Source organism: Thamnophis elegans, chromosome 6 (assembly GCF_009769535.1).
Source record: "Thamnophis elegans isolate rThaEle1 chromosome 6, rThaEle1.pri, whole genome shotgun sequence".
In the NCBI taxonomy this organism is placed as follows: Eukaryota; Metazoa; Chordata; class Lepidosauria; order Squamata; family Colubridae; genus Thamnophis; species Thamnophis elegans.
In genome coordinates, this window is record NC_045546.1 from 1477507 (window position 1) to 1490373 (window position 12867).

General features: G+C 49.5%; 1 protein-coding gene across 1 annotated transcript; it reads left to right on the forward strand.

The window, feature by feature from the left end:
* Positions 1 to 3768: 3768 nt before the first annotated feature.
* Positions 3769 to 12867, forward strand: LOC116509893 (sialidase-3-like). Its single transcript, XM_032219188.1, has 3 exons — positions 3769 to 4076; positions 7542 to 7747; positions 11860 to 12867. The coding sequence occupies exons 2-3, from the start codon at positions 7547 to 7549 to the stop codon at positions 12850 to 12852; spliced, it is 1194 nt and encodes a 397-aa protein (XP_032075079.1). The 5' UTR covers positions 3769 to 4076; positions 7542 to 7546; the 3' UTR covers positions 12853 to 12867.

Sequence of the window (12867 nt, forward strand, 5' to 3'; positions counted from 1 at the left end):
TAGGGCTTTCAGCCCTCTCTAAGCGGTTTACAGAGTCAGCATATTGCCCCCACAATCCGGGTCCTCATTTCACCCACCTCGGAAGGATGGAAGGCTGAGTCAACCTTGAGCTGGTGAGATTTGAACCGCTGAACTGCAGATAGCAGTCAGCTGAAGTGGCCTGCAATGCTGCATTTAACCACTGCGCCACCTCGGCTCTCTTTTATGCACACTGAGAGCATCCTCTGCACCAAAGACAAATTTCTTGTGTGTCCAATCACACTTGGCCAATAAAGAATTCTATTGTTCTCTATCCCAGTGTTTTTCAACCACTGTGCCGCGGCACACTAGTGTGCCGTGACATAGTGTAAGGTGTGCCGTGGGAAAAACACTTTATATATAGTCAATATAGGCACAGAGTTAAAAATTTTTAACATTTTCTAATGGTGGTGTGCCTCAGGATTTTTTTCATGAAAAAAGTGTGCCTTTGCACAAAAAAGGTTGAAAAACACTGCTCTATCCTATCCTATTCTATTCCTTTCTTCCTTCCCTCATGCTCTATTCCTTCCTTCCTTCCTCCCTGCCTTTTTCCCTTCCTCATGTATCTTGTCTTTTTATGCACACTGAGAGCATCCTCTACACCAAAGACAAATTTCTTGTGTGTCCAATCACACTTGGCCAATAAAGAATTCTATTCTGTTCTCTATTCTATTCCTTTCTTCCCTCCCTCGTGCTTTATTCCTTCCTTCCTTTTTCCCTTCCTCATGTATCTTGTCTTTTTATGCACACTGAGAGCATCTTCTGCACCAAAGACAAATTTCTTGTGTGTCCAATCACACTTGGCCAATAAAGAATTCTATTCTGTTCTCTATTCTATTCTATTCCTTTCTTCCCTCCCTCGTGCTCTATTCCTTCCTTCCTTCCTTCCTTCCTTCCTTCCTTCCTTTTTCCCTTCCTCATGTATCTTGTCTTTTTATGCACACTGAGAGCATCTTCTGCACCAAAGACAAATTTCTTATGTGTCCAATCACACTTGGCCAATAAAGAATTCAATTCTGTTCTCTATTCCTTTCTTCCCTCCCTCGTGCTCTATTCCTTCCTTCCTTCCTCCCTCCCTCCCTGCCTTTTTCCCTTCCTCATGTATCTTGTCTTTTTATGCACACTGGGAGCATCCTCTGCACCAAAGACAAATTCCTTGTGTGTCCAATCCCACTTGGCCAATAAAGAATTCTATTCTGTTCTCTATTCTATTCTATTCCTTTCTTCCCTCCCTCGTGCTCTATTCCTTCCTTCCTTCCTTCCTTCCTTCCTTCCTTCCTTCCTTCCTTTTTCCCTTCCTCATGTATCTTGTCTTTTTATGCACACTGGGAGCATCCTCTGCACCAAAGACAAATTTCTTGTGTGTCCAATCACACTTGGCCAATAAAGAATTCTATTCTGTTCTCTATTCTATTCTATTCCTTTCTTCCCTCCCTCGTGCTCTATTCCTTCCTTCCTTCCTTCCTTCCTTCCTTCCTTCCTTCCTTCCTTCCTTCCTTCCTTTTTCCCTTCCTCATGTATCTTGTCTTTTTATGCACACTGGGAGCATCCTCTGCACCAAAGACAAATTTCTTGTGAGTCCAATCACACTTGGCCAATAAAGAATTCTATTCTGTTCTCTATTCTATTCTATTCCTTTCTTCCCTCCCTCGTGCTCTATTCCTTCCTTCCTTCCTTCCTTCCTTCCTTCCTTCCTTCCTTCCTTTTTCCCTTCCTCATGTATCTTGTCTTTTTATGCACACTGGGGGCATCCTCTGCACCAAAGACAAATTCCTTGTGTGTCCAATCCCACTTGGCCAATAAAGAATTCTATTCTGTTCTCTATTCTATTCTATTCCTTTCTTCCCTCCCTCGTGCTCTATTCCTTCCTTCCTTCCTTCCTTCCTTCCTTCCTTTTTCCCTTCCTCATGTATCTTGTCTTTTTATGCACACTGGGAGCATCCTCTGCACCAAAGACAAATTTCTTGTGTGTCCAATCACACTTGGCCAATAAAGAATTCTATTCTGTTCTCTATTCTATTCTATTCCTTTCTTCCCTCCCTCGTGCTCTATTCCTTCCTTCCTTCCTTCCTTCCTTCCTTCCTTTTTCCCTTCCTCATGTATCTTGTCTTTTTATGCACACTGGGAGCATCCTCTGCACCAAAGACAAATTTCTTGTGAGTCCAATCACACTTGGCCAATAAAGAATTCTATTCTGTTCTCTATTCTATTCTATTCCTTTCTTCCCTCCCTCGTGCTCTATTCCTTCCTTCCTTCCTTCCTTCCTTCCTTCCTTTTTCCCTTCCTCATGTATCTTGTCTTTTTATGCACACTGGGAGCATCCTCTGCACCAAAGACAAATTTCTTGTAAGTCCAATCACACTTGGCCAATAAAGAATTCTATTCTGTTCTCTATTCTATTCTATTCCTTTCTTCCCTCCCTCGTGCTCTATTCCTTCCTTCCTTCCTTCCTTCCTTCCTTTTTCCCTTCCTCATGTATCTTGTCTTTTTATGCACACTGAGAGCATCCTCTGCACCAAAGACAAATTTCTTGTGAGTCCAATCACACTTGGCCAATAAAGAATTCTCTTCTGTTCTCTATTCTATTCTATTCCTTTCTTCCCTCCCTCATGCTTTATTCCTTCCTTCCTTTTTCCCTTCCTCATGTATCTTGTCTTTTTATGCACACTGAGAGCATCCTCTGCACCAAAGACAAATTCCTTGTGTGTCCAATCACACTTGGCCAATAAAGAATTCTATTCTGTTCTCTATTCTATTCCTTTCTTCCCTCCCTCATGCTCTATTCCTTCCTTCCTTCCTTCCTTCCTTCCTTTTTCCCTTCCTCATGTATCTTGTCTTTTTATGCACACTGGGAGCATCTTCTGCACCGAAGACAAATTCCTTGTGTGCCCAATCATACTTGGCCAATAAAGAATTCTATTCTACTCTACTTTATTCTATTCCCTTCCTTCTTCTATTCACTGCAGTGATTCAAGAAAGGTCTTAAAATGGGGCATAGGTCACTTAGCAAGCGTCCCACTTAACGACAGCCTCAATTGCGGTGGTAGAAAGAGGACTACCCGTTTCAGGCTCAGCGCTGCAAGCACCTCGAGCGACCGCTAGGGGGCCGAAGGCGAGCTTCCCCCGAGTCCGCATTCTCCGCTCCGGTCGTATGTCGAGGACTCCCTCAGACCAAGCTGCTTCCCTTCCCATTCTGCGAAGGGCGCCCTTCCTCGGATGCGCACCCGCGTGTCCGGCGCACGTGTGTCGGACGCATCCCGTGCACGCGTGCAGAATGCGCTTTGCGGTCGTCCCCCCCCCCCAGCCAAGCCTTTTGGTATTAGAAGTATGGACTTTAATGAGAAAATCCAACGTGTTTGTTGCATAAGAGCGTTATCAGGTTCCAGATGTTTTGATGCAGCAGCAGAGGGCGGATCAGCTGCAAAACCCCGTGCATTTAATGCAACGAATTATTAGTTGCATTAGGGGGGTCTCAAACGCCCAAGGTATTGCTACCGGCCCGGATTTCTACCCCTGCGCCCCCCCATCCCTCCCCCTGCCGATCCACCAACCGCGCCTTTGCTCCCCCCTCCCCAACCTCAAGCAATAGCAATAGCAGTTGGACTTATCTACCGCTTCATAGGGCTTTCAGCCCTCTCTAAGCGGTTTACAGAGTCAGCATATCGCCCCCAACAACAATCCGGGTCCTCATTTCACCCACCTCGGAAGGATGGAAGGCTGAGTCAACCCTGAGCCGGTGAGATTTGAACCGCCGAACTGCCGAACTGCAGTCAGCTGAAGTGGCCTGCAGTGCTGCATTTAACCACTGCGCCACCTCGGCAATGATGCGATGCGCTGCGAGATGAGCCTGGCTCCCTCCCTCCCCCCCCCCCCCCGCTCCCCGTAACTCCGCGGCTGCTGCACCCGCAAGCAAGGTGAGGCCCCGCGGGAGTCGCACCTCAACCGGTCCGAGCAGGGCTGCGTGGGAGGAGCGCAAGTGGAGGAGGAGGAGGAGGAGGAGACCCGGAATTCCGGGATTGGCGATCCTCGCAAGTCGGGGCCACGTAATCCGCAGCGCTGTGAGTGAGGGGCGCGGAGAAGGGAGGGAAGGAGGAGGGAGGGGAAGCCCCGGGAGGGAGGGAGGGGGGGCAATCCCTGGGGAGGGGAGTAAGGGACAGCCCTGGGGGAGGGGCAGTAGAGGAGGGGGGAATCCTGGGGGAGGGGGAATTCCGGGGGGAGAGGAGAGGAACCCCAGGAGACGAGGAGGAGGAGGAGGAGGAGGAGTCGTGGGGGAGGAGGGAAAGGGAGGGGCGAATCCTGGGGGAAGGGGGGGATCTTTAAAAAGGAGGGAGGGGAAATCTGGGGGAGGGGGACCCCTAGGAGAAGTGGGGAAAGGGGAATCCTGGGGAAAGGGGGGAAGGGAAATATGAGGGGGGAACCTTTAAAAAGGAGGGAGGGGAAATCTGGGGGAGGGGGACCCCTGGGAGAAGTGGGGAAAGGGGAATCCTGGGGAAAGGGGGGGAAGGGAAATATGAGGGGGGAACCTTTAAAAAGGAGGGAGGGGAAATCTGGGGGAGGGGGACCCCTGGGAGAAGTGGGGAAAGGGGAATCCTGGGGAAAGGGGGGGAAGGGAAATATGAGGGGGGAACCTTTAAAAAGGAGGGAGGGGAAATCTGGGGGAGGGGGACCCCTAGGAGAAGTGGGGAAAGGGGAATCCTGGGGGAAGGGGAAATATGAGGGAGGGGGAACCTTAAAAGGGGGGGAGGCAAATCCTAAGGGAAGAGGGGAAGATGAAATATGAGGGGGGGGCTTTAAAAAAGGGGGGAATCTGGGGGAGACGGACCCCTGGGGGAAGGGAGGAAAGTGGAATCCTGGGGGAAGGGGAAATTTTAGGGAGGGGGTCCTTAAAAGGGGGAAAGGGGAAATCTGGGGGAGCCATGAGAGAAAGGGAGGGGGGAAACGGAATCTTAGGGGAAGGGGAAATATGAGGAAGGGGGAACTTTAAAAAGGGGGGGCAGGGGATATCTGGGGGAGGGGACCCCTAAGAGAAGGGGGGAAGGAGAATCCTGGGGGAAGAGGAAATATGAGGGAGGGGAACCTTTAAAAAGGGGGGGAGGGGAAATCTGGAGGAGGAGGGGGACCCCTAAGAGAAGGAGAGGGGGGGAAAGGGTTGTCCTGGGGGAAGGGGAAATATGAGGGGGGGGACCTTAAAAAGGGGGGAAAGGCCAAATCTGGGGGAGCCATGAGAGAAAGGGAGGGGGGAAAGGGGAATCCTGGGGGAGAAAGAGTCCTGGGGGAGGGAGAGGGAAATCCAAGAGGACATGGAATTCTGAGGGAGGAGCCCCCTGGTACAAGCATGGCCCCCAGTTGCAGAAAGACACCTATCTATTAGGCCCCCTCCCCATCTTCCTCTTCCCCCCTCCTCCCCACCACAGCAGGAAGGAAGTCCCTAATGCTGGCAGCAGTAGAATAATAAGCCCATTGTGAAAAGGTTAGCCAGGCTGGAAATTAAAAAAAAAAATTCTTGGCAACATAAAGATAGGGAGACTATGGCTGGCTGGAGAATTCTGGGAGTTGAAGTCCCATCGATCTTAAAAAGGCTTGCGATGGGAAACGCTCTTCTAATCCAGGTCTATGCAGATTCTCTGTCCTCTGGGTCTCTCTCTCTCTCTCTCTCCCCTCTCACCACCCCCCCTCTCTCTCTCACTCACTCACTCACATGCATCTTTCCGGCAACCGTGACCCAGATGACGGAGAATCTGCATAGACATGGAGAGAGAGAGGGATGGATGGATGGATGGATGGAGAGAGAGAATGATAGAGAGATAGAGAGATGATAGATAGATAGACAGACAGACAGACAGACAGATAGATAGATAGATAGATAGATATGGATGGATGGATAGATATGGATGGATGGGTGGAAGTATGGATAGATATGGATGGATAGAGAGAGAGAGAGAGATATGGATGGATGGATGGATGGATAGATAGATATGGATGGATGGATGGATGGATAGAGATAGATAGAGATGGATGGATGGAGAGAGAGAATGATAGAGAGATGATAGATAGATAGATAGATAGATAGATAGATAGATAGATAGATAGATAGATAGATATGGATGAATGGATGGGTGGAAGTATGGATAGATAGATATGGATGGATGGGTGGAAGTATGGATAGATATGGATGGAGAGAGAGAGAGATGAATGGAGAGAGAGAGAGATGATAGAGAGAGAGAGAGATGATAGATAGATAGATAGATAGATGATAGATAGATAGATAAGATAGATAGATAGATGATAGAGAGATAGAGAGAGAGATAAAGATGGATGGAGAGAGAGAGAGATCATAGAGAGATAGAGAGATAATTTATAGATAGATGATAGATAAATAGATAGAGAGATGATAGATAGGTAGGTAGGTAGTTAGGTAGGGAGGTAGGTAGGGAGATATCTACCTACCTACCTACCTACCTCCGAATTCCATCTGCTGGCCAGTGTCGACTGGCGACTACCCGGAGGAGGGCCTTCTCTGTGGCTGCTCCGACCCTCTGGAACGATCTCCCCGTGGAGATTCATACCCTCACCACCCTCCAGGCCTTCCGCATAGCCCTTAAAACCTGGCTGTTCCGACAGGCCTGGGGCTAAAGACTTGTAGCCCCACTTCGAATGGTATGAATGTTGTGCTTTTAACTGTGTATGGTCTTTATGTTTTGTAACTTTGCTTGTTTTTCTCCCCCCTTGAATTGTGAGCCGCCCTGAGTCCCTTCAGGGAAAAGGGCGTCATACAAATAAAGTAAAATGAAATGAAAATAAAAATGAAGAAAGAAAGAAAGAAAGAAAGAAAGAAAGAAAGATAGATAGATAGATAGATAGATAGATAGATAGATAGATAGATAGATAGATAGATAGATAGATAGATGAGATAGGTAGGTAGGTAGGTAGGTAGATTGATAGATAGATAGATAGATATAGATAGATAGATAGATAGATAGATAGATAGATAGATAGATAGATAGATAGACAGACAGACAGACAGACAGAAAGACAGATAGAAAGACAGATAGATAGATATGGACGGCCGTACTGTTAGTAGCTGGGAGCAGATGACAGTGTACCGGTTCAGTGGCTGGTTTGACCCGCCCATGTTCTATACTGGTTTTTAAAGCAACCAGACAATTGCGCACGCGCGCACAGTGTGTGGCACCTGCGCAACCTTCAACAAGCAACTGGGCGTCGCACGGGCAGTGGAGTGCAGATGTGCACGACAGGACGCACGGCCCCGTGAGCACCTTACCGGTAGTGACGGGGAGAGGAACCCACCACTGATATATATATTTTCATCATCAGACTTGAAGTTAAACTGGGTGGACTTCAACTCCCAGAATTCCCTCGGCTGCGGAATCCTGGGAGTTGAAGTCCACCTATCCTAAGCGCATTCAGATGAGCTGAAAAATCCATTGCGGAAGATTAGAAATGTTGGCTTGATTTGACGTCTCTTTTTTTTCTTCCCCCTCCTGGAATTTTCCCGTCTCCAGAGAAGATGGCGGAGACTTTGGGCGTCTCTGAGAAGGTGACCCTCTTCCGCCAGGAGGGGGCCGTCACTTACCGCATCCCCGCTCTGCTCTACCTGCCCTCAGAGTCCACCTTCCTAGCCTTTGCGGAGTTACGCACCTCGGTCGAGGACCAATACGCCAAGGAGTTGGTGATGCGACGTGGACAGAAAGAGGGCCTGTCCGTGAAGGTAACCCTGCAGCCCCCAATGTAGCCGCGTTCTACCTTTGCTCATTGTACCTCCCACCTGCTCTGAGCCAGCTCTCCAAACACCCTCTGAACTCAAAGATTCCTTAAATTAGAGGTGCCGGCAGCCCCAGCAAAATGTTTCTCTCTCAATGCCGGCTAACTAGTCTGTCCGTCCGCAAGATGAATCGTTGTCTGCCACATCTATTCATCTCCATCCCCTGCCTTTGATCCCCAGTTAGAGTGGGGCTTTGCTAGCAATGGTGGCTCTTCCGTCCCAAGGACCGGCCCATAGATTTCCACTGCTCTCCTCTCCTCTGCGACATCTATTCATCTCCGCCCCCTGCCTTTGATCCCCAGAGCTAGAGTGGGGCTTTGCTAGCGACGGTGGCTCTTCCATCCCAAGGACCGGCCCATAGATTTCCACTGCTCTCCTCTCCTCTGCGACATCTATTCATCTCCGCCCCCTGCCTTTGATCCCCAGAGTTAGAGTGGGGCTTTGCTAGCAGCGGTGGCTCTTCCGTCCCAAGGACCAGCCCATAGATTTCCACTGCTCTCCTCTCCTCTGCGACATCTATTTATCTCCGCCCCCTGCCTTTGATCCCCAGAGCTAGAGTAGGGCTTTGCTAGCGACGGTGGCTCTTCCATCCCAAGGACTGGCCCATAGATTTCCACTGCTCTCCTCTCCTCTGCGACATCTATTCATCTCCGCCCCCTGCCTTTGATCCCCAGAGCTAGAGTGGGGCTTTGCTAGCGATGGTGGCTCTTCCGTCCCAAGGACCGGCCCATAGATTTCCACTGCTCTCCTCTCCTCTGCGACATCTATTCATCTCCGCCCCCTGCCTTTGATCCCCAGAGTTAGAGTGGGGCTTTGCTAGCAGCGGTGGCTCTTCCGTCCCAAGGACCAGCCCATAGATTTCCACTGCTCTCCTCTCCTCTGCGACATCTATTTATCTCCGCCCCCTGCCTTTGATCCCCAGAGCTAGAGTAGGGCTTTGCTAGCGACGGTGGCTCTTCCATCCCAAGGACCGGCCCATAGATTTCCACTCCTCTCCTCTGCGACATCTATTCATCTCCGCCCCCTGCCTTTTATCCCCAGAGTTAGGGTGTAGCTTTGCTATCAGTGGTGGCTCTTCCATCCCAAGGACCATAGATTTCCACTGCTCTCCTCTCCTCTGCCTTCTGTGCATCTGTGCGTCAGGCACTGGACCCAGCTGTTCCTCCTCTTCCTCATCAGCCACCGAACCAGTTGGAACGGGGCGAGAAACCCACCCCTGGGACACGCTCACCCGAACTCCGCGAATAGGGAAACTGTTGCAGTGTGTCACATGATGCACAAATGCTGCTTCCCGAAGCCCAAAAGGAAGATATCAAAAAAATATAATAATAATCCAATTGCACCCATGGTATAAAAGTGGGATCCTCAAAAGTCGTTAAACTTGTATTCCTGGTGTAGATCTGAGAGCTGAGTCAGCCGGTGTGCATGCAGAAACATTGAACATTATTCAGCCAAAGCCTCAGGATAAGGAGGGAATTGTCACACGCAGCGCAATGTAGAGCATGTGGGGAGAGCCGAAAGGACGAGCAATTCCTCTCTCACAGAAGGAGCCAGAAGCGCCACAAGCGCTTGTGCAATATTCTTTTCAAGCATGATGGCTATGTTTTGCTTCTCTGTAGTGTGGTGGGGGCTAGTAAGTCCAAATTCGATTTACATAAGTCTTCTGTTTCAATGCTTGATCTCAGGGGTGGGTTTATCACCCCGTTCCAACCGGTTCGGTTGGAACGGGGCTGGTGGCGTCCTCGTGCATGCGCGCGGTGCACGCATGCGTACTAGCGTCTGTGCGACGCTCCAGCTGCTCCTGGACGATCGCGCAGGCGCTGTATGCGTCCTGCGCATGCGTGGAAGCGCAGAACTCATCAAAACCGGGTAAGGACCGCGGGTGGGCGGGCGCGCCCTTCGCCATTCCCGGAAGTTACTTACTTCCGGGTTCAGCGACCAACAGGTTCGCAGGGACCGCCGCGAACCGGTTGAAACCCACCCCTGCCTGATCTCAAGGGTAAAAAGTATTTGTATTTCAAAAAAAAAAAAAGACAATAAAAAGAAGAATCAGTTGCCAAATGTCTGTATTTTGATCACGTGATCATGGGAAGGCTGCAAAGGTCGTAACTGAAAGACAGTCCTATGCAGTGGTGGGTTCCAGCTGTGATGGCCCGGGATAGCCGTACCGGGAGTAGCCAGGAGCAGCTGACAGCATACCAGGACGGTGGTTCGTTTGCCCTGCCCACCGGCCCGCGTCCTATACCGGTTTTTAAAGCAACCGGCGAATTGCGCATGTGCGCACAGTAGGCGACGCCTGCGTGAGCTCCGACAAGCAGCTGGGTGTCGTAGGGGCGGTGGAGTGCGCATACGTGCGTAGCATGTGTGCACGAAAGGATGGGCGGCCCCGTGAGCACCGTACCAGTAGCGACGGGGAGAGGAACCCACCATGGGTCCCGTGTCACATTTTCTAGTTCCGTTGTAACTTTGAACAGTCAACTAAACAAACTGTTGTAATTTGAGGACTGCTTGTGTTAGGGGTTTAACTCAGTGCACATACTCAGTCGGTATCCAAACCATGACACGTGGCTTAGTGTTGTGCATGAAGTAGAATCCTGCAGCTCGTGTACAAACTCCCACTCACAGCTTTGTGTTGTGACGTCCTTCGTCCTCCTCTACGCTTGCGTGGATTAGGACACTGTGGCTTGCTGCATAACTGGGTTTAAAAGGAAACATGGGTTAGTGCAAAATAGCTGTTCTAGGCCCCGGATCTTTTCTTTCCCTAAGCTGACGTGATTGTCTCAGGATTTGATGGGACGATTTCGCATCTGTTTCGTCAAAAGAATATTGGTGGAAAATCCAAAGGTGGCTGATAGAGATAACCGAAGAGGAAATATTTGAAATATTTGAAATTTAATAAAATTTGTATGTCGCCCAATCCCGTGGGACTCTGGGCAGCTTAAAGAACAAGATAAAAAAAAACATTTAAAATTTAATAAAAATACAGTTATTAAAATGACACACCATCCATTCTATCTAAGTGGGGCTGGACATTAATCAACAGCCCCAGGCCTGCCGGAACAGCCAGATTTTGATGGCTTTTTGGAAGGCCGACAGAGTGGAAAGGGTCCGGATCTCTACGGGTAGATCGTTCCACAGGGCCGGCGCAGCTACAGAGAAGGCCCTCCCCCGAGGGGCCGCCAGCTGGCATTGTCCGGCCAACGGCACCCGGAGGAGGCCCAACCTGTGAGATCTTGTTGGTCGTTGGGAGGTGAGTGGCAGGAGGTGGTCTCTCAGGTAGCCAGGTCCTAAACCATGTAGGGCTTTAAAAGTAACAACTAGCACCTTGAAGCGCGTTCGGAGACCAATAGGGAGCCAGTGCAGCTCACGGAGGATGGGTGTAACATGGGTGTATCTAGGTACACCCAGTATCGCTCGCGCGGCTGCATTCTGGACCAACTGTAGTCTTCGAACACTCTTCAGGGGCAGCCTGATAGAATTCACATCAGTAGGATTTCTTTTTGGAGTCGTAAACAATAAACATTACAAGGGGGAAGATTACTTAACAATACATATTATCACGGCAGCAAGAACGGTCTTTGCCCAAAACTGGAAAAAAATCCCACAAGAAGCAGAAATAATTAGGAAAATTTTGACTTGTGCTGAAATGGATAAATTGACGTGGAAATTGAAGGACAATGACTAACCAGAGTATGATAAGATCTGGGATAAATTTTACTGATGGTTGGAACAAAAAAAAAGAGGAAAGACTCAGAATAAGCAACGACTTAAGATTTATAGAAGGGAGATTAGGATTATGTATGAAACTCTTAACAGTGAAAATGTATAAGATAAAAGCAAAGCAACGTGGTTGGAATTACGATATTTTTATATTTGTAAATACTGAATAGACCAAATGTAAGTAAGCACGGGGGTTGTAATGTTTAATTTTATATCTTATTATGTATGGCAAAGATTTTGCCAAGACGGTTAGCCTGTGTCCAATGTTTTAATTTGGGTTCAATAAAGAATTTTTAAAAAAACAACCACATCTAACCGTTTTCGTATCTTCTCCCTAGTGGGGTTCCTTGAAGACTCTGGACACCGCCGCGCTACCCAAATATCGCACCATGAATCCCTGTCCCGTGTACGACGCAAAGACAGGCACCGTTTTCTTGTTCTTCGTTTGCATTTTCGACCACATCACCATCGCACACCAGATCTGGAGGGGCAAAAATGTGTCCAGGCTGGGCTACATCTTCAGCAAAGATGGTGGTCGTACTTGGAGCCCAATGACGGACTTGACGGAAGAGGTGATTGGAGAGGATGTGAGCAACTGGGCCACGTTTGCCGTGGGACCGGGCCACGGGGTGCAGCTGAGCTCCGGGCGGCTGGTCGTCCCAGCCTACGCTTACTACATCCACACCCGTCTGTTTCGACACCCACTCCGCTGCGGTATCAAACCTCACTGCTTCGCCTTCTACAGCGACGACGGCGGGAAGTGGCAAAAGGGACACCTTCTCCAAAAGCCACTGAAGACCTCGGAGTGCCAAATGGCTGAGTTGGTGGACCAGAATAATAGCCCGGTGTTATACTGTAATGCCCGCAGCAGTGACCGATACCGAGTGGAGGTCTTCAGCAGAGACGGCGGGAATCTCTTCGAAGCCCGCTTCCGATTTCGGGCGCTGCAGGAACTTCCTCACGGTTGTCAAGGTAGCGTGGTGAGTTTCCCTTCACCACAACCGGGGTCTGAGTCTTCCTTGGCCTCTTCAAGGACCCCCGAATCGTGGCTGATCTTCTCCTATCCCACCAACCGAAAGGAGCGTGCGGATCTGGGAATCTACTTGAACTCTAGTCCGCTGGAGGAAAATTCCTGGAAGACGCCCTGGATCTTGAACACAGGACCCAGTGGCTACTCGGATCTGGCTGTTTGCACAGGGGAAGATCCTCTCCTTTTTGGCTGCTTGTTCGAATGTGGCGTGTCGATGTACTGCGAAGAGATCGCCTTCCAGTTGTTCAGTGGCGCAAAAGTCCTAAAAACTCAGAACGCATGCTCTGCAGAAAAGAAGTAATTCCCTACACGCCAC

What these genes read in the sequence shown, in the direction of transcription:
- LOC116509893 (XM_032219188.1), top strand. Translation starts at nt 7,547, where the DNA reads ATGGCGGAGACTTTGGGCGTCTCTGAGAAGGTGACCCTCTTCCGCCAG. An exon ending in AAGAGGGCCTGTCCGTGAAG is followed by an intron (nt 7,748 to 11,859) that starts GTAACCCTGCAG and finishes TCTTCTCCCTAG; the next exon opens with TGGGGTTCCTTGAAGACTCT.